The following is a 19,534-nucleotide window of genomic DNA, read 5'->3' as shown; positions in this document are numbered from 1 at the left end:
GTGCGGGCTTCAGCAGTTGTGGCTCGCGGACTCTAGCACGCAGGCTCAGTAGTTGTGTGTGGCGCACGGGCTTAGTTGCTCCACGGCATGTGGAATCTTTCTGGACCAGGGCTCGAACCCGTGTCCCCTGCATTGGCAGGCGGATTCTTAATCTCTGCGCCACCAGGGAAGCCCTAACTGGTAACTCTTGATACAGTTCTTCCTGCTGGTTTTCTTTAGGGTAAGAAAAATTGTTTGGATTAATGAAATTATTGCTCATTCCTAATCAAATTTGTCTGTGTCCTTTTTTCTCTGTAGCCTAACTCTGTAGGTAGTAAATTGGTTAGAGAATGGGACTTTAGGGGTAAGGCTTTGCAAGTTTGATGTTTTGTATCTGTTTTCCTAGGGAGAATTTCTTCCTCAGCTGCTTGGTTTAAAGACCTGATAGAGGAGAGGATGTCCTGATGTTGACACTATTGATATTTTGGGACCACGTAGTTCTTTCATTTCTGGCCACACCGCGAGGCTTGTGGGATCTTAAGTTCCCCGACCAGGGAAATTGAACCCGCGTCCTCGGCAGTGAAAGTGTGGAGTCCTAACCACTGTACCACCTGGGAATTCCTCACATATTTCTTTTTTAGGGACTGTCCTGGAAGATGTTAAGCAGCACTCTTCCAACTAGATGCACTGACTGTCTGGTCTCCCCAAATTGTGACAACCAAAAATATCTCCAGTTAAATCAGTAGCAAACCACTGATTTTTTTGGGGGGGTGGCATGTGTGATCTTAGTTCCCTGACCAGGGATTGAACCTGCGCTCCCTACTGTGGAAGCATGGAATCTTAACCACTGGACCACCAGGGAAGTCCCGAGAACCACTGGTTTTTGATGTATAGTTACAATTAATTTATAATACTTGGGGGAAAATTTATATAAAATATGAATTTTACTTAAGTTGTTCGATTTGTTTGCCATCTAATATCCTGAGACTTAAAAAAGATTTGCAATTGAAAAGTTCTTCTGTGATGTTAATTAAGAAATCTTAATTTCTGGGTTACAGCTGTAATAGCTATAAACATACTAGTGTCTAATAACAGTAGCCACCAGCCACACTTGACTATTTCAGTTTAAATTAACTAAAATTAAACATTCAGCTCCTCAGCCACCCTAGCTACATTTCAAGTGATAGTGAAATATAACTAATGCCTATTGTATTGGACGATTCTCCTGGAGAGTGCTTATCCAAAAGATTTGTATTTTACTAGAGATGTCCACAGAACATTGTTCTCAGGTAGTTTCTTTCTATCTTCCTTTGTAGGCATATTTCTGTACACATCTTCCTGGCTTAATTTAAATAACCAAGCCAACTGTACAAGTGGTTTTTAAAATATCCAAACATAGGAAGAGATGGTAGTGTCTACTTTTCAAAAATGTAATACTACACATTTAGATTGCCTGTTTTCTATACGTGATGATTAAGTGTGCCCTTAAAAAACAAGGGAATCCCCTGAGCCTTTTACAATGTATTTATAGGGTTGTTGGAATATGAAGTAACAATTTATGTCACTTTGGGAGGGTGGTGGGGAAGAGTGGTCTCTTTTATGTCCTGCTGCCGAGGAAGACTCCCCTGAGGAATTAGAAAGTAAAGAGAAACATTGATCTGGCACACATTAAGATTTGGTTGTTTTGTGGTTTTTTTTTTGTGGACAGACATTATCCTTACCACCAAGGGTGGTTAAGTATTCTCCATAGTACTTTATAGTCATACCAGGGTCAGGAAGATGATTTTTTTTTTTTTGCGGTACACGGGCCTCTCACTGTTGTGGCCTCTCCTGTTGCGGAGCGCAGGCTCAGCGGCCATGGCTCACGGGCCCAGCTGCTCCGCGGGATGTGGGATCTTCCCGGACCGGGGCACGAACCCGTGTCCCCTGCATCAGCAGGCGGACTCTCAATCACTGTGCCACTAGGGAAGCCAAGGAAGATGATTTTTAAGTGCTTTCCTTTCTCCTCATTCCTGGTGTTTCTACTCTAAGAAATCATCAATAAGTTTAGTTCTGCTCAAAATCATCCCACTAAAGCCTATTAAACTATTAAACGTAGCCTTATTGGCCTTAAAGTCACTTTTGATACAGTAAAATTATAGTCTAATGTACTGTGGCATATTTGGTATAATCATTGAATACGATCTTTTAAGCAATCAGAATGTGTTTTTGTTATATTCTAACATTCGTGATTTATGCAGCACCTTATCATGAATAACATTTTTGATTCTAACATTGCTTCTGTGGAATCACAGGATCTCCTCTACCACAGTCTTTATAGCAGTTTCCAAAAACGTCGCAAAATTCTGACACTAATTGAAAGTTGAAAATTGCTTAAATTTCAAGTTAGGTTGATCTGTGAAGGCCTGATATTTTGTAGAGCTTATAGTTTGTTTACCCTCTGTATAAATTTGCATAGAAATCTTACTTGGGTTTGGTGGTTTTTTTTTTTTTAAATGTACAGTGTTATTTGAAATAGTTAACTTTGTGCTCCACTGGCAAAATAACTATTTTTTGTTTGCTTCAACAGAATCTTCCACAATCTGTAATTGAAAATGTTGGTGGAAAAATATTTACATTTGGATCTTATAGATTAGGAGTTCATACAAAAGGTAAATATTGTTTTAATTATTTTGAGAAGGAATACTTTTTTAATTTTTTAAAAATTATAATGACACATCCATCTCAGTTACTTGAAGTGTATTATACAGCTTAGGTTTGCATGGAAGAGAGTACTTCAGGGAGCCTAAATTTGGTAAGAAGAAAGATATAAAATGATACCTTTCATACATGTACCCTCTAATGCAGTATTAAGTAAAATAAAAAAATTCAGTTTCTCAGTAGTAGTAGCCACATTTTCATTGTTAAATGATCACATTTGGTTAGTGGCTCCCATACTGGAAAGTGTGCATGAAGTACACTTTTCCCATTGGGGAGTTATTTTGGACAGTGCTGCTCTCTGTATATCATTTCCTCTACCTGAAGAATATCAGAAGAAAATGATATTAAAATAATGATATCTTCTGGAAATCAGAAGAAAAATGAATTAAAGCTTGAAAAAAATCTGTATTATAGTCATGAAATATAGTTAAGGAAAAAACAAACCAAAAAAAATGTGTATCTGCAACACAGTAACAATCACTAATAATACATTCTTAGTTACATTTGTAGTTTTTTTCCCCTGTGTAAATAAATATACAATAAGAATGTTATCATGGCAGAGAACATTATTGAACTCTTTTTTACTGAGCATACTTAGTAAGCTTTTGGTCTTCATAATCTTATTTATTCTTATGTAACAAATAGGAGTTTGAGACTTAAAAAGGCAGTATAGCTTGAACAGTTGCTCCCAACCGTCTCCTGGCAGAGCTAGGATTCTAACGCAGTCCAAGGCTGTACTCTTCAACCATTAGCCACCAGCCTCTGTTACAAGTATCTGCCAGTCTCGGGTTCTCTCTGTTGTGGCATTATTCCTTATCCCCATCTCCCACTACTCTGTGCTGGAAGTAGTACATTTGCTTTTGATGTGTCCTGTGAACTGTATGCCCTTCTCCCCCTCCCCCTTCATGAATATGCCAGATAAATAGCCTTCAGAGTTAGTGCTTCAGGTATTGAGTCTTTTAGGAAAATGATTATGTTGACCAGATTCCATATTGATCTCTTCCTTTTATGATGCCAGTTATTGATTTTAATCATCTCTTTGGTGCTCTCCCTATGTACTCAGTGCTGGCCTCCTATCAAGCACTAAATTAATAACAGCTGTTCTTACCATGGTCTGCCTCTTTGGATTCTTGCCATTGGTCCTTCTTGAAGTGCATAGGTCCCATTTAGGTGCAGGTAGGAGCCTGGAAGCACCAGTCAAAATGTATAGATGATAACTGTATTTTTTTGTTTCACTAATGAACATAGTTATGACTAACGACACCAAGATGTTGGGTGTATTCTTGCATAATTGCCTCTCTTACCATAAGAGTTCCTATCTGAGTCACCTTTCTTTGACTACCAGTTCACCTGGGCCACTACAAATAGAAGATACTGCAGGAAAAAATATATCCCATCAATTAGGGTCATGTTTTTCTTATATTGACTGGTAATTTTTTTTTTAAGGAGAGGGGTGCAGTTTTAGAGGCTCATCAGTGTAACGTTAACAGGTTTTCAACATCAAATACTGCCATGATAAGATGCAAAATAATTTTCTTGTAATAGTAACTAGTGGTTGATGGGCTTAATTTTTTTTTTTTAGGTGCCGATATTGATGCGTTGTGTGTTGCACCAAGACATGTTGATCGAAGTGACTTTTTCACCTCGTTCTATGATAAGTTGAAATTACAGGAAGAAGTAAAAGATTTAAGAGTGCGTAAATGTTCAGAGTGAAAGGGGAGGAGTTATAAAAATCAGTTTAGTCAATTGAGTGAGTTTTATGGTACAGCCATTAATTTATTGAACTCTTGCAATTTGCCAGACCCTTTTAAGCTTAATGTGTATGCTTGCATTTTATTCTTTACAGCAGTCTAAAATCATAAATCTGTGATCTCATGTACAGAGTAGGAAATGAGGCAAACAAAATAAATATTAAGCAATTTGGCCACCATCACATATCCGAGTGGCAGAGATCAAGAGTTTGAACCTAGGCTTGTGTGACTTAGGCTTCTCGAGTCTTAAAGCTGTTTACTGAGAACCTAGTCTGTGTCAGGTGTTGTGGTAAATTCTGTTTAAACAGTGTCAGTACCGCATTCATTTAAGAGCACTAAAGCTAGTGTAGCCCTAAGGTATACTTTCAGAGACACTGATTTTTAAATTTTCCCACAGGCTGTTGAAGAGGCATTTGTACCAGTTATCAAACTGTGTTTTGATGGGATAGAGGTAAGGTTCAAATAGACAGTTCTTACTGTGTGTTATTTTGATAGGTGTAGGTTAAAAACTTGATTTATTTCAGAGGTTTATAATTGGTGAATTGGTATAATATTAATACGAATTAAGTTTTTTTTGAAATGGAAGTGACAGCCTATTCTTTGTAGTCTCTTAGAAAAGAGCCTAGTGAAACCAGGAGTTAAAATATAGACAGAAATGTACTGACTGTGAAATGGCTGCTACAGAACAGCTTAATTGATAATTTTTCCATATGCAGATTTTATATGCTTTTAGTCTCATTAAGGTAATATAACTATATTTTTGCAAGTAGAACTTTGGCTTCATTTAAATTAAATATTTAAGAGTTGAGAGAAAATTGTGACCTTATGTCATGTGTGCTGAAATATTTTCTGGTAGGGAAGGATATATGAGCTCAGATTCTTTTTTTTTAATTTATAAATTTATTTATTTATTTGTTCTTATTTTTGGCTGCGTTGGGTCTTTGTTGCTGCGCGCGGGCTTTCTCTAGCTGTGGCGAGCAGGGGCTACTCTTTGTTGTGGTGCAGTGGCTTCCGTTGTTGCGGAGCACAGGCTCCAGGCATGCAGGCTTTAGTAGTTGTGGCATATGGGCTCAGTAGTTGCGGCATGCGGGCTCAGTAGTTGTGGCGCACAAGCTTAGTTGCTCCGCAGCATGTGGGATCTTCCCGGATGAGGGCTTGAACTCGTGTCCCCTGCATTGGCAGGCAGATTCTTCTTTTTTTTTGGCAGGCGGATTCTTAACCACCGTGCCACCAGGGAAGTTCTGAGCTCAGATTCTTCAGATGATGTGCAGTTCTCTTTGATGTTTTCAATGTGTGTAATGAGAGTAGTTGCAACAAAGCTGACCCTGAAGCAACTTTAGTTATTTATGTTATTTCTGCCATACGTAATCGTGCTGGAAAGTCACTCATAGTAATAATGATGGTTATAAAATTTCAGAAATGGAAGAATAATACTTCATTGTTCTGCAAAAAAAGTGGTTTCTATAATTGCTGCATAAGGTGCCCAACTCTATCTTGTGTGAAATATGACTAATCTTAATACGTAGACGTAAGATGTTAAATTTAGTAAAGGATTATCATCAAGTTCAGGCATCTTTGATTTACTGTCAGTGTTTAAATAAATATAAAACAACCATAATGTAGATGATGCCTTGTTTTCCCAAAAAGAACATTACCAACAAAGGGGAGATTTTTTGGGGTGGAGAACCAACTCAATTGTGTAAACTTTGCAGGATGGAGATAAAAGTCAAATGGTTACTAGAAATGTTTAATGTGCTTGTTATTACTGAGTTGCTTTTTGAGTCACCTGGTTTTCGTTCTTTTTTTTCTGTGAGCATATAGTCTTTATTTCTGTCTAAACTAGGGGAGATACTGGATTTTGGAATGTGTATCATCGGAAAATTTAGGCTATACCACAGGTACTTAATTTATGTAAATGTACAGTTTTTTCCTGTCTTTGTAGGTGCCTGTTTAAATGGTTTTTCACAGCAAGCTCTTATTTTTTTAAACATCTTTATTGGAGTATAATTGCTTTACAATGGTTTGTTAGTTTCTGCTGTATAACAAAGTGAATCAGCTATACATATACATATATCCCCATGTCTTGTCCCTCTTGTTTCTCCCTCCCATCCTCCCTATCCCACGCCTCTAGGTGGTCACAAAGCACCCAGCTGATCTCCTGTGCTATGCGGCTCCTTCGCACTAGATGTCTGTTTTACATTTGGTAGTGTATATATGTCCATGCCACTCTCTCACTTCGTCTCAGCTTACCCTTCCCCCTCCAGGTGTCCTCAAGTCCATTCTCTACATCTGCGTCTTTGTTCCTGTCCTGCACCTAGGTTCTTCAGAACCTTTTTTTTTTCCCATATATATGTGTTAGCATACAGTGTTTTTCTCTTTCTGACTTAACTTCACTCTGTATGACAGACTCTAGGTCCATGCACCTCCCTACAAATAACTCAATTTCATTTCTTTCTATGGCTGAGTAATATTCCATTGTACATATATGCCACATCTTCTTTATACATTCATCTGTTGATGGACCCTTAGGTTGCTTCCATGTCCTGGCTATTGTAAATAGTGTGCAGTGAACATTGTGGTATATGACTCTTTTTGTTTGTTTGTTTTTGTTTTTTTGTTTTTGCGTTACGCGGGGCTCTCACTGTTGTGGCCTCTCCCGTTGTGGAGCACAGGCTCTGGACGTGCAGGCTCGGCAGCCGTGGCCCACGCGCCCAGCCACTCCACGGCATATGGGATCTTCCCAGACCAGGGCACGAACCTACGTCCCCTGCATCGGCAGGCGGACCCTCAACCACTGCACCACCAGGGAAGCCCCGTGACTCGTTTTGAATTATGGTTTTCTCAGGGTATGCCCACTAGTGGGATTGCTTTGTCGTATGGTAGTTCTATTTTTAGTTTTTTAAGGAACCTCCATACTGTTCTCCATAGTGGCTGTATCAGTTTACATTCCCACCAACAGTGCAAGAGGGTTCCCTTTTCTCCACACCTTCTCCAGAATTTATTGTCTGTAGAGTTTTTGATGATGGCCATTCTGACCAGTGTGCGGTGATATCTCATTGTAGTTTTGATTTGCATTTCTCTTATGATTAGTGGTCTGTATATCTTCTTTGGAGAGATATCTGTTTAGGTCTTCTGCCCATTTTTGGATTGGGTTGTTTGTTTTTCTGATATTGAGCTGCATGAGCTGCTTGTAAATTTTGGAGATTAATCCTCTGTCAGTGGCTTCATTTGCAAATATTTTCTCCCATTCTGAAGGTTGTCTTTTAGTCTTGTTTATGGTTTCCTCTGCTGTGCAAAAGCTTTAAGTTTCATTAGGTCCCATTTGTTTAGTTTTGTTTTTATTTCTGTTTCTCTAGGAGGTGGGTCAAAAAGGGTCTTGCTGTGTTTTATGTCATAGAGTGTTCTGCCTAGTTTGATAGTATCTGGCCTTACATTTAGGTCTTTAATCCATTTTGAGTTTATTTTTGTGTATGGTGTTAGGGAGTGTTCTAATTTCATTGTTTTACATGTAGCTGTACAGTTTTATTGATATTGAGCTGCCTGAGCTGCTTGTATATTTTATTTATATTTTATTAATCCTTTGTCAGTTGCTTCATTTGCAAATATAAAATACTGATTTTTAAAGTGATCTTATAAAAGGCTTGTTTCTCTAGCAGCATTCAAAGGCTGGAACCATGAAATCATACCCTCAGGAATAATTACCAAATCTGTGCCAAATTTCTTTTGCCTCCAACCTTTCCTTGAAAAAAAGGAAAGAAACAATTTTGTCAGTTGCATTCTATGAGTCTTCAAAATTAGCCAGTTTTTGTTTTGTTTTTATTTAGTCTAAACTAAGTTGGAGAAACAGATTGGAATATTATAGATACATAAGTTCTTAAATATAAGAAGTTCCCTTTTTACTGACAGGTATATTTGGGCTACATATAACCATATTGGCCTTATATTTGGGCACCTTTTAGGATGTAATTCACAGTTCATACAGGTGGAGAACTAAACAGTTAGTTTTAAGTAATCTAGTATATCTGCATTTAGCAAACTTAGTAAATTAAACTTAGTATGATTAAAATGACAAGTATAGCTATTTATACAGGTTCTGTTTAGTATTACCATGTTTTAACATCTGGTTAAAATACCTGTGGTAAGAATTTTGTTTGAACTTTTGGAGGTGTTGTCATATTAACAGCTGATGAGAAGATCCTGGTTTTAAGGAGTATTAAGTGTTTTCTTTTTTAAAGAAATGCCTTAAAAATAGGCAGACATGGAATGTTTTGTTTTGTTTTGTTTTTGTTTTAGATTGATATTTTGTTTGCAAGATTAGCACTGCAGACTATTCCAGAAGACTTGGACTTAAGAGATGACAGTCTGCTTAAAAATTTAGATATAAGATGCATAAGAAGTCTTAACGGTATGTAAAAACCTACATCCTTTTGCATAGTAGCAGTTTTGGTCAAATATGAAATAGTTTTTAACTTAAGCTTCATAATGAAGCTTTTAATGACCATATTGTTTATCCATAGTGAGTCAAAAAAAATGAACTTTGTACTTAATAGACTGCAGTGGAGCATTTAGTAATTTGTTAAATCATTGATATCTTGCATTATTATTTCTTTTCTTCCTGGAATGTTTAAATACTGTTTGACATTTGTACTCTGTTGCTAGTGGTTCAGGTTTCACCTTGTAACTCTGTTAATTTTGATCCTGATAACCTTTGTAACATTTTCAACTGTTGTGCTTTTAAAAGGGTTACATTTGAACACTTATTTTAGCATTGTTTTGTTAATATGCTCTTGAAGAACAATTCTTGGAAACTTAAGTGGATCAAGCCCTATTCACCATCTCTGAACTGGAACACATTTTAATTATGGGTTGAAAGTTTTTGAAATAAAGCAGATTACAGTTCACATTATTTGCTTTTAGGGTAGTGTTTGTGATAGGAGGTAAAAGTTTTGTATTTTTTATTTGCCTCTTTATTAACATTACTGATTTTACAAAGTAAATTTTTATTTAATTTGACATTAGTCTCAGAAAATTTAAAAGAAATATTATTAAACTTTTGATGATTTAATGTTCTGTTTTTTTTTTTTTTTTTTTTTTACTCCTATTAATCAGGTTGCAGGGTAACCGATGAAATTTTACATCTAGTACCAAACATTGACAACTTCAGGTTAACCCTGAGAGCTATCAAACTGTGGGCCAAACGTGAGTTCAGAATTTGTTGGCTAGCTTATTAAAAATGTTTAAGCTTTTGTTCAACACTAACTTTTCTTTTTGCTTTTCCCTTATCAACAGGCCACAACATCTATTCCAATATATTAGGTTTCCTCGGTGGTGTTTCCTGGGCTATGCTAGTAGCAAGAACTTGCCAGCTTTATCCAAATGCAATAGCATCAACTCTTGTACATAAATTTTTCTTGGTATTTTCTAAATGGTATGTGTTTAGATTATATTAAAATAAAATTGATTGTAGACACTGAAGTTTAGTCTTATTTCTATGACATTTCTGCAGCTGGTCTCAGATTCAAATTATAGTTCATGATGTAGCAGTATAGGTAGCCTTGGGGAGATCATGTTGTGTATAAAATGGCAAACCTAAATTCCATTCCTTTTCCCTAGCTTTCCCAGGATAGCAAGGCAGGTGCTGTTTGTACTTCCACGCGTAAACTTAACTCTCTGAATAAACTGAATTTTAGCTATAATGTCTGCTAAAATCCAGTGAGTTGATAGGTTGGGATATCAGTTACTTTGGATGAAACTTATATATACCACCTCTTAATTTACTCTTTGAATTCTTTTATATCTATAGGCCATTAGTTTCCTGTGGTTGTTTTTTGCTTTCAGCTGACCATTTATCTTTGGTAGAATGTTAAGGATGTAAATGTATATAAAGCTTTTAAGGATAACTGTAAGTGCTTGAAAAACAATTGAGCATCCCTTTGAGATTAGTCATTAACCCAGGAGAGATTATTTTTTAATCCTCTCCTTCATTTCAGCCTGGTCACATTTGTCAACCATTATTTCTTTTAAGTAAGATAAAAGATTGCTATTTCACATTAGTTGCTTTGGCCCGAAAGGTTAGAGTTCTTTTTAATTAAATTGATTTGAAAGATTTCGTCTTCCCTATTTGTGCCAACCTCTGTACCTCCTCCCTCTGAAAAAAGAGTTTTAGTTATTTTATAAAAATTAGAGTTATTGGAGACAATTTATAATTTAGAACTGTGCCACACTTTTCAATACACATTCTGTAATTATGGATTTGATAGCACTTAATTATATATAACCAGGTTTGATGAGAAAAATGTCAGAATTTCTCTTAATGCTACACATACATGGCAAATAATATTTTTAAGAAGCTAACCTTGATACTAAAGATGGCAAATGTTTTCCAGTTTTTAATCTCTTCTATAAAGGACTGAAGTAGCTAACTCACAAAACATATCTTGAAAACAGTGTGTTCACATCATTACACATATTCACGTTAATAACCTTTGTCATGAGATAGAGAAAAATTTTCCTAATCAGTTTTTATAATTATTCATACTCCTTTGCATATAATGAATTAAAGACAGGATCTTTGTCTTTTCAAGGGAGATTTTATCCTGTTCAAGTTTGAGGTGAACACATCAGATGTCTCAGAATAGTACTTTTAAATTTGAATAGTGCTTTATCACTTCTTCTCTGCAAGGCAGAGAAGATATTTGACTTCAGTCTGAGAAAGCTACGAAATGGTTTAAGTTGCTTTCATAGAGGAAATGTAATTCAAGTAGTCTAACGTCGACAGAAAGGAATAAAGGAATAAAAGATTATATATACCAAGAGTGCAAAATGAATGAAGAAGGATCACATTCACAAATGCTGTATGTTTAACAAAATACGTGTAGATGGTAATATCCAATAGTCTTATCAAGTGCTACAATCTTTTTAAACAGGGAATGGCCAAATCCAGTCCTATTGAAACAGCCTGAAGAATGCAATCTTAATTTGCCTGTATGGGACCCAAGGGTTAGTGTATTATTTTTTCCCCTACAAATTCACACTGTGCAATAACAAGTAAAAATCATCTGCGTAAACTTCAGGGAGACTTCCCATCCTGTTACGTATGAGTGGACATGTTCGTATTACACTTTCTTTTTAATCTCAACTATAATTTTCCTCTGATGTGAGAAGCATAATTATGTACCCTGTAAACTACATTTAATTGTACATAGTTTATAATATCAAGATCACTAACATTTTAATTTATTCTATATAGAACTACCGTGTAAGTCAAAGTTGTGTGGGCATTTGTGCTTAAAAGAAAAAATAAAAGGATACTAAAAATCCCTGTATTTTTTTTTGTTTGATCTAAATATTCTGTTAAAATTGGGTTATTGTAGGAAAACTGTTGCTTAATGTTTAACCGTGGCAGATAACTTCTAAGCAATATCACTTTAATTACTGTGATGTAATTGTAAAAATTGGTTTGGATAATTCAGATTACAAAAGCATGGTTGGGCTGAAGAGGAGCTTCCATTCTGCTTTGGAAGTTACGACCTTTACTGCTTACTCAGTTTAAATGTTTAACATACACTTTATTTAATTGATAAAAGAAATTTAGGTTTGAATAAGGCTTTCTAGGTTTATAAAATTCTATTTTTCTACATTAATTTGCTGTTTTATTACAACATCAAAAATTTTGTCAGTTTTAAGCTTTGTTAATGACATCAAGCTGTGAAGTTTTAAGTTTTCCGAACCTCAATACATTTAAGTTTGGAGGGATGTGAATTTACAATTTCCTCTGTGGAAATATGCCACTTTTATCATTAGTATACAGATTAAAATTAATAGTTATTAAATCATTTCATTATCTCAAAATGATACCAACATGGATAAAGTAGTTTTACCATGTGTTAATAAGCTTCTACTCCTGATAAATTAAGGGTATGTTAAAAACTAAGTTTAAAATTCGTTTTACACAGAACATACTATGACATTTCTCAAAAGTGTACTTGTGTGTACATCCCTCTTTTTGCTGTAGAAAAAAGAAAAGCTAAACATCAATAGATGCCCAATTAGAACCTTTTTTTGCTTGACAGGCACACTATTTCTAGTAAAATCGACAAAACAGTCATGCCCAAATGATTGAAACAAAACATTAGACCAAATCACAGATTCTGTAAAGAATTCCTGTAAAAACAGTATCTCTTTACATGGTTTTTCTTTCTCAACTCCAGCTATGAAATGAAATACAATTTAATCATTGGTTCAGTTTAACAAGGGGTAAAAAGTCCAAGTATCTGTTGCATATGTACTTGAAGAAACTGATTGGCTGTTGTTGTATGTAGGTAAACCCCAGTGATAGGTACCATCTTATGCCTATAATTACACCAGCATACCCACAACAGAACTCCACGTACAATGTGTCCGTTTCAACACGGATGGTCATGGTTGAGGAGTTTAAACAAGGTAAGTGTTTATCCTTATGCTCTCCTTTATACACGAAGGATTTACATACCATTGTACACCCCGTAATCGGGTATTCAATTAAATTGGAGAAAGCATTCCCTGAAGTGGATTTTGGTGTTTATTTATTGATTACAGATTATGTTTGAGAATTGACTTGGAAAACTCAGTTTAATTTCTTTTAAGCAATTTATTTTTGATTATATATTGGAAGATGAACCAAAATTGAAAATTGTATCCTTAGCTGGGCCTTTATGGTTTAGTTCCATACTATTGCCATGTGAAATTTTAAATGATACCATAGTTTCTCTCTACTGGGTGACATGAGAGGCTTTTAGCAGGCAGTGTACTTGGAAAGAGCTTTGAGCAGGATTTTGGCCAAACTGCCCACTGTTTTGGAATAACCTCTAAACCTCTGAATCCCAGTAGTACTGCTAATTTGAAGGAGTAGCTATTGCTAAATGGTCTTTAAGGGAAGTAGCTAGAACTGGACTGTTTAATTTGACACAAGTCAAGGAAATAGAATCAGCTGTATGACTGCCAGCATCAAACTCAGAAGTGTAAAGTTCTTTTCTGTAGTCTACAGGGGCTCTTCATGGGAAGATGTCGCTATCCTTTTATGGGAAACTTGTTTTTTAGAAAGGCAGGAAGCAAAGCTTATGGGAAATTTTTCTTTCTCGGGTAACTCCAGTGCTTCAGTTTTAGGAGAGAGTCATTCTATGAGCATGGCATTTTAGAGTAATGGCAACTTGCCAGAAACCTGGATCTGAAGGAACGCTCTAGGTTTTTTGAAAAGAGTGTGTGTGAGAATCTGTATGCTCTAGAGTCATAGACTAAACTTGCTATGTTAAAATTATGATTTTAGGATTATAGTGAATGCATGTGGTATATTTAAGATCTTTAAAATTCTAGATTCTTAGACTGAAGCATGCAAACATTTTAATATGTTTTTAATTTAGGTCTTGCTATCACAGATGAAATTTTGCTGAGTAAGGCAGAGTGGTCCAAACTTTTTGAAGCTCCAAACTTCTTTCAAAAGTACAAGTATGTATTTTAAGGCATGTCGGACATGTTGCTCTCTTAAGTAATGGTTTAATGGTAGCATACGTGACATCTCTTTTTGCTAGACTAATGTAGTAGTCTTGAATTTTCCTTTAAACATCTTCTATACAAGTTTTCTTCCTGTCACAAAGGGCATACTGTTTTTAGTAAACGCTTTATCATTTCTTTATCAAGGTAAAGTGTAGTCCATACAGTTTTGCTGCCTCATGTAACCGAATTTCTACACTTGTAGCAACATCAGTTCTGAAGGCTTGTTAGTCATCACCAAAACTCTAAATCTGTATACCTCGGCAAAGGAGTGAACTGTTAAAATCTGTAGTTAATAGTCTCTATTAAGTAGCTAAGTATTTTCAGCCAGTTCTGGAAACTTATTTATCATTAAGATTCTCTATAACATAGGCAAAGCTAATAAAATGTCAGTGTATGTAGTCAGTAAAGTGTTTTCAGTAGTTATAGCACATGATTGGCCTACCATTTCCCCCTAATGTTAATGAAGCCCCTTCAAATATTTCTACAGATAATTTTCATGGAATCTCAGTGGGTGTAATATTTTTTACTAATGGTTTTAATATAATGGTTTAATACCGTAGTACAGGTTAATAGCCTGATTGTGTTGGTTTTGATGAAAACTGTAAGTTATAATAAATCTTACTTTTAAAAAAATGGACTTGCACTTTTATTTGCCCTGAGCTGAAAACTTGCCAAAGTCCCACTTAAAAAAATTTTTTTTCTTTAATGCTTGAAATTTTCCTGACCATTTGATCTTGTGTTGGATTGTGTTTTGTAATAATCTAAGCAAGATTGCTCTATGCTATATCCCCAATTAAAAACAAGAATGATGACCTTCATGATGTCTCTGTGTTTTGTTTCTGTATCTTTTGCATGAAAAAGCAATAATGGAGCCAGCTTAATTGTTGTGTTCTGGGAGCACTGCATTGTCAGTAAAAATTTAAATAGCATAACATTGAATGTTCTTGTTTCCTACTTATTCCCCATAAGTTGTGCTTTTCCATTTGGCAGATAATTTTCCATTGTTTTTTATTTTAACCACTGTTGAGGAAGTACCTTTGAACATTTAAACTAATAAATATATATTCTGACACTTTAAAAACTACATCATGAAAGAGTACATGATTACTTGTAAGGAGAGGAAAGAAATTGGTCTCATAGAAAAGTGCCAGCATCTCTTAATCCCTGAGAAACCAAGATGAAGCTAGATAATTTTTCCTGTCTCACTTTCTTGTAGGAGTGGGTAGAATGTAAGTGGGTAGAATGAAGTTCTTCTAAGTACCCACTTAAGTGGTTTCTTTCGCTTTAAGAAAGACTACTGTTGAAATTGAAGAAACCTTGATAATGTCATCTATTTGAATAAATTTGTATTACTAGAACTTGAAGGGTTTTTTCTTTTTTTTTGAAGCTTGCTTAAATCTTTCTTTTAAAACTTTTAGGCTGTCCTTCAGTCTATGCCAAATAGTACATATAAGGTCTTCAGTTGACTGATGAAAAGATTTATAGATCACTGTCTTTACTGAATTCTCTTGAAACAATCAAATTATTTTAGGTTATTAAAAACAACTTTAAACAGAATTAGATATGAGTATGTAGCAACAAATAGAGGAAATTATATCAGGACAGTTTAAATTTCAGCTGTGACTGCTGCGAAAAAAGATTTGAAAACATGACAACGATGAGCTAATTTTACCTCTACCAAATTCTACTTACGTTTTTAACTTTTTTCAAAAATTTTTCCTGTTAAAGAATTAGTGATTGCTATCATTAGACTCTGAGGTATTCGCAGATTTGAATTTTTCTTTTAACATATTGTATGAATTACCCCAAAGATTAGCTGTACAACTGAATTGAAATCCTTAGTTTTGCCTTGAGTCAAAGTTGGTTAAGCTTATTTCAAGTATATTCTGAAAGTACTGTGTTTGTTCTGTGAAAGACTTTAAGTCATATAGTATACCTGCCTGCCTTTCTTGGAAGGGAAGAAACCATGAAGGAAATTGCAGTTGTCTTAGAAAGCAGACCATGTTTCAGAAGATATCAGTGTTCTTGTGAAAAAGGGAGAACACTGTCTTGTGAAATTTTATAGTTCTAAGAAGATATTTTTCATGTTTTACCTTTAATATATTCAACCTCATAAGTAATCAGCAGTAAAATAAATCATTATTGACATAGGAAATGCGAATACTTATTTCAGATGTTCCATTTCCTTAGGAAACAAGGAAGCAAAGGTATTAGGGAAAAAAGCCAAATGTTCTCAGGAATAGGATTAATAATTTATAATTTCAAGTAGTATGTATGTATAGAATAATTTAGCCTCATAATGTTTTAAAGACTTTAAAAATAGTGAACTGTAATTCTTGGACCTGAGTTACTTGAAGATGGAATTGCAAGGATTTTTGTCTAAGAGAGAATTAGATTTTGGGTGCACATATCTGAGCTCTTATCTACCCAGGGAAAAATATTAATGTGATGGAATGGCCAGGAAATGTACTTACAAAATGCTTTTTTGGAGTAAATAGTTGTGAGGTAATAATAGCAACTAAATTATGTGTTTTTAGAAGCTTTTAAAGAGGTTTTAATTGAACTGTGGTACATTTTTGTAGTTAAATTGTTTTTATTGGAAACGGATCACGTTTACATTTGGGAGAGAGCTAACCATTGCTGCACTGGCCGCTGTGTCTCATGAAGGCATATGGCGGCCACACTGTAAAGGTAGGGGTGGCGTTTTTTGGAGCAGCAACAAGGTAGCCTCAGTTTTGACCTGTTTCTGCTTGGCCTCTGTGCCCTGATAGGTAACTTATGAACTAATGACAGGCTATTTCTGTTAAATATGATTACTGTATTTTGTCTCATTTCACATTTGCTTAAATTTGGCTGAGTGAAGGACATTTGACTTCGCATACATACTTGCTAAGTTGTTTAAAACTTTGAGCTTTATTTAAAAGGTGCCTTTATCATAAACCATGTGCAGAGTAGACCCCCCCCCCCTTTCCACTGGATTTCAGTAAGAACCAAAGTTGAACTCCCTGAGCTTTAAAACTCTAAACTTTGAATTACCAACAAGATTATGTTCAAATGGATTTTATATTTTGCATAAATAGAGAACATATATCATTTAAGTTTTTGTTCAAGACTCAGGTGGTCATTAAGAGTATCCCTTTCAAAGTGTGGTAAAAGTGATTTAGAGACTTGAGTTTTGTCCTTACATTAGGTGAACCCAGACAGCTTTGCTGTTTTGAGTTTTTGTGTGCATGCCTGCTTTTTATACTTTGTCTTATCCTCTTATAAGTTGTTATACTTTATAGAGTTTTTTCTCCATCACCTCTTTGCCCCCCCCCCCCCCGTTTTAAAATCTGTTGTCCATTTTCAAACTCCCAGGGAACTGGAAATCAGGTTACTGAGCTTATTAGGATTTTGTTTGATTTATAAGGGAGTTTAGGGCCCCAAGAGGGTTTTCTGTATATGTAAAATGCATGAGCTTTTAGTGCTTTTATTAACTTTTATTTATTTGGGCTGTGTTTGTTCTGTATATTTGGTTTGCTCTAAATAATTGCTGAACAAATTAAACTGGTAAAGGAAACGAAGTATTGGTCTGTATGGATTTGGACTGCACATTTACTTTTCTGTCTACGTGTTTTCATATTTATGTATATTACCTCTGTTAAGTTTGTAAATACTTGAAGTTAATTTAAAATTCTTAGTCATAATTCTGACTTTTCCACCTACTATCAGTTTGCTTTTTGAGGTAAAGTTTCTGGTGAGAAGTTTGATTTCTATCACCTCTAAAATGGATTTTGTAGAGAAGTATGTTGGATTGGACTTCTTTGTTTAGTCTTAGGAAATTATTCTTTAGTTGTAAATAGTTTGTTTTAAAGAGATTTAAAATAGTTGGTCATGATGGTGTTTTTCTGAAATGAAAACTTGGTTTTGCTCTGATTTGAATGAAATTGGATTCTGCATAGTAATCACATCTCTTTGTTGCTCTCACATTAATGATGTCTGCTTCTTTGTTATAGAAATTCATACTGTTGCTTGAAAAAAATCATGAGGCCTAACTTAAGTATTCAGTTTAATTTTTGCTACCTTTGAATTAAAAAGCATGATGTATTTGATACTGTTTTTGAAGTTACTGATGTATGTATATTTAGTGATCCTGTTTTTGTGGGTAAAGCCTTGGTGCTTTATTTCCATCAAAGCAATTTTGCTTTAATAGGTTATATTTTAGTGAGGTAGCTCTTTATAGAAAAAGCACTCCACCAGAATCATTGAACCAAATTATCAGTTGATATTTAGTCATCGTTTTTGAATTAGGCTTTTTGCGTATTCATAAAACAACTATCTTTTTCAGAAGAATTAAACTTGCCAGTAGTTAGAAACTTGTGGAATTTAGCATTTATGATTTTATGTGCAAACTGAGATTGCAGTTCTCTCTTGCTAAATTGATCTGTAACTGTCAAAAAGCTTATTACATTATGGTGTTAATATCCAGCACAAAGCACTTAAATGAAATAAATAGCATGTTGTCTTTATCTTCAAAGGCATTATATTGTACTTCTAGCAAGTGCACCAACTGAAAAACAACGCCTAGAATGGTGAGTATAAGATTAGATTTTACAAAACAAAAAACAACAAAAACAAAACTTCAAAATGAATCAGATAGCCACAGAACACAGTAGGAGGTGGAAGTCCTTAAAAGCATCAAGTTTGGTTTTGTTCATAAATGGAGCTTTACTACTTGTAATGGAAGTATAGGAATTTGGAGATCCATATGTACATTTTTTTTATTTGCCTTATAGAGATCCACGTATTATTTCTTAACTGCATAATTAAAGTGCTTTGTTTTAGTGTACTGGTTTTTTTTCTTTAAATATTTGTGGGGTTGTCTTTTGTAACCTTCCTGGTTTGAAATGTGGCTTGATTCTCTTCTTCCTGCAGTTTTCACTTCATTTTTGGGGTAGAACATAAGGCTTTAGTTTTATCTGTGGGAGTTTAGACAGTTGAACTGTCCTCATATTTGTGTTTTATGATCTTCATATTACAGCTTTACACAAACATACTTGATTTTGTGCATTTTATTTTATTTTTAAAATTAACCAGAATTTTCATTAATAATGAGTGACGTTTGTTCAGGGTGGGCTTGGTGGAATCAAAAATCCGAATCCTGGTTGGAAGTTTGGAGAAGAATGAATTTATTACACTGGCTCATGTGAATCCCCAGTCATTTCCAGCACCCAAAGAAAATCCTGACAAGTAAGCAGTCCTCTAATTTAATCCAGTTTCTCCATCACCTTTTCAACTTTTGCTCATGGAAGTTTTATAGGCAATTTTTAATAACGCGAGTTACTATTCTGTTGATTACATATGGGTCAGACCAAGTTGAAATTTATGGTTTAGGGTTTCCTGATCAGAAACACTGAAGAGAAACACTGGTTTTTTTTTTGCAAAAAATCACCCCTGAAATAAGTTGTAATGATGAGGTGCCTATTAACTAATTTGAGTTCAGATTCTGTAGGTCTGCACTTTAGCATTTCTTAACACACCTCCCCTTTTTTGTAGACTGGTTTTCAGGATAGCTGCTATATCAAACATAGATC

General features: G+C 35.0%; 1 protein-coding gene across 15 annotated transcripts in view; it reads left to right on the top strand.

Moving 5' to 3' along the window:
• PAPOLA (poly(A) polymerase alpha) overlaps window positions 1–19,534 on the top strand; it is a 60,433-nt gene that overhangs the window by 18,084 nt on the left and 22,815 nt on the right. For all 15 annotated transcript variants that reach the window (XM_067027802.1, XM_067027797.1, XM_067027801.1 and 12 more), the window contains 11 exons: window positions 2,549–2,630; window positions 4,262–4,371; window positions 4,828–4,881; window positions 8,724–8,835; window positions 9,540–9,629; window positions 9,720–9,858; window positions 11,357–11,429; window positions 12,752–12,872; window positions 13,829–13,913; window positions 18,479–18,532; window positions 19,071–19,190. In XM_067027802.1, coding sequence (XP_066883903.1) covers window positions 2,549–2,630; window positions 4,262–4,371; window positions 4,828–4,881; window positions 8,724–8,835; window positions 9,540–9,629; window positions 9,720–9,858; window positions 11,357–11,429; window positions 12,752–12,872; window positions 13,829–13,913; window positions 18,479–18,532; window positions 19,071–19,190 — 1,040 coding nt within the window. The remainder of the gene's footprint in view (window positions 1–2,548; window positions 2,631–4,261; window positions 4,372–4,827; window positions 4,882–8,723; window positions 8,836–9,539; window positions 9,630–9,719; window positions 9,859–11,356; window positions 11,430–12,751; window positions 12,873–13,828; window positions 13,914–18,478; window positions 18,533–19,070; window positions 19,191–19,534) is intronic.

The sequence above is a fragment of the Kogia breviceps genome, chromosome 3 (assembly GCF_026419965.1).
Source record: "Kogia breviceps isolate mKogBre1 chromosome 3, mKogBre1 haplotype 1, whole genome shotgun sequence".
Classification (NCBI taxonomy): Eukaryota; Metazoa; Chordata; class Mammalia; order Artiodactyla; family Physeteridae; genus Kogia; species Kogia breviceps.
This window is presented reverse-complemented; position numbering and strand designations above follow the sequence as displayed.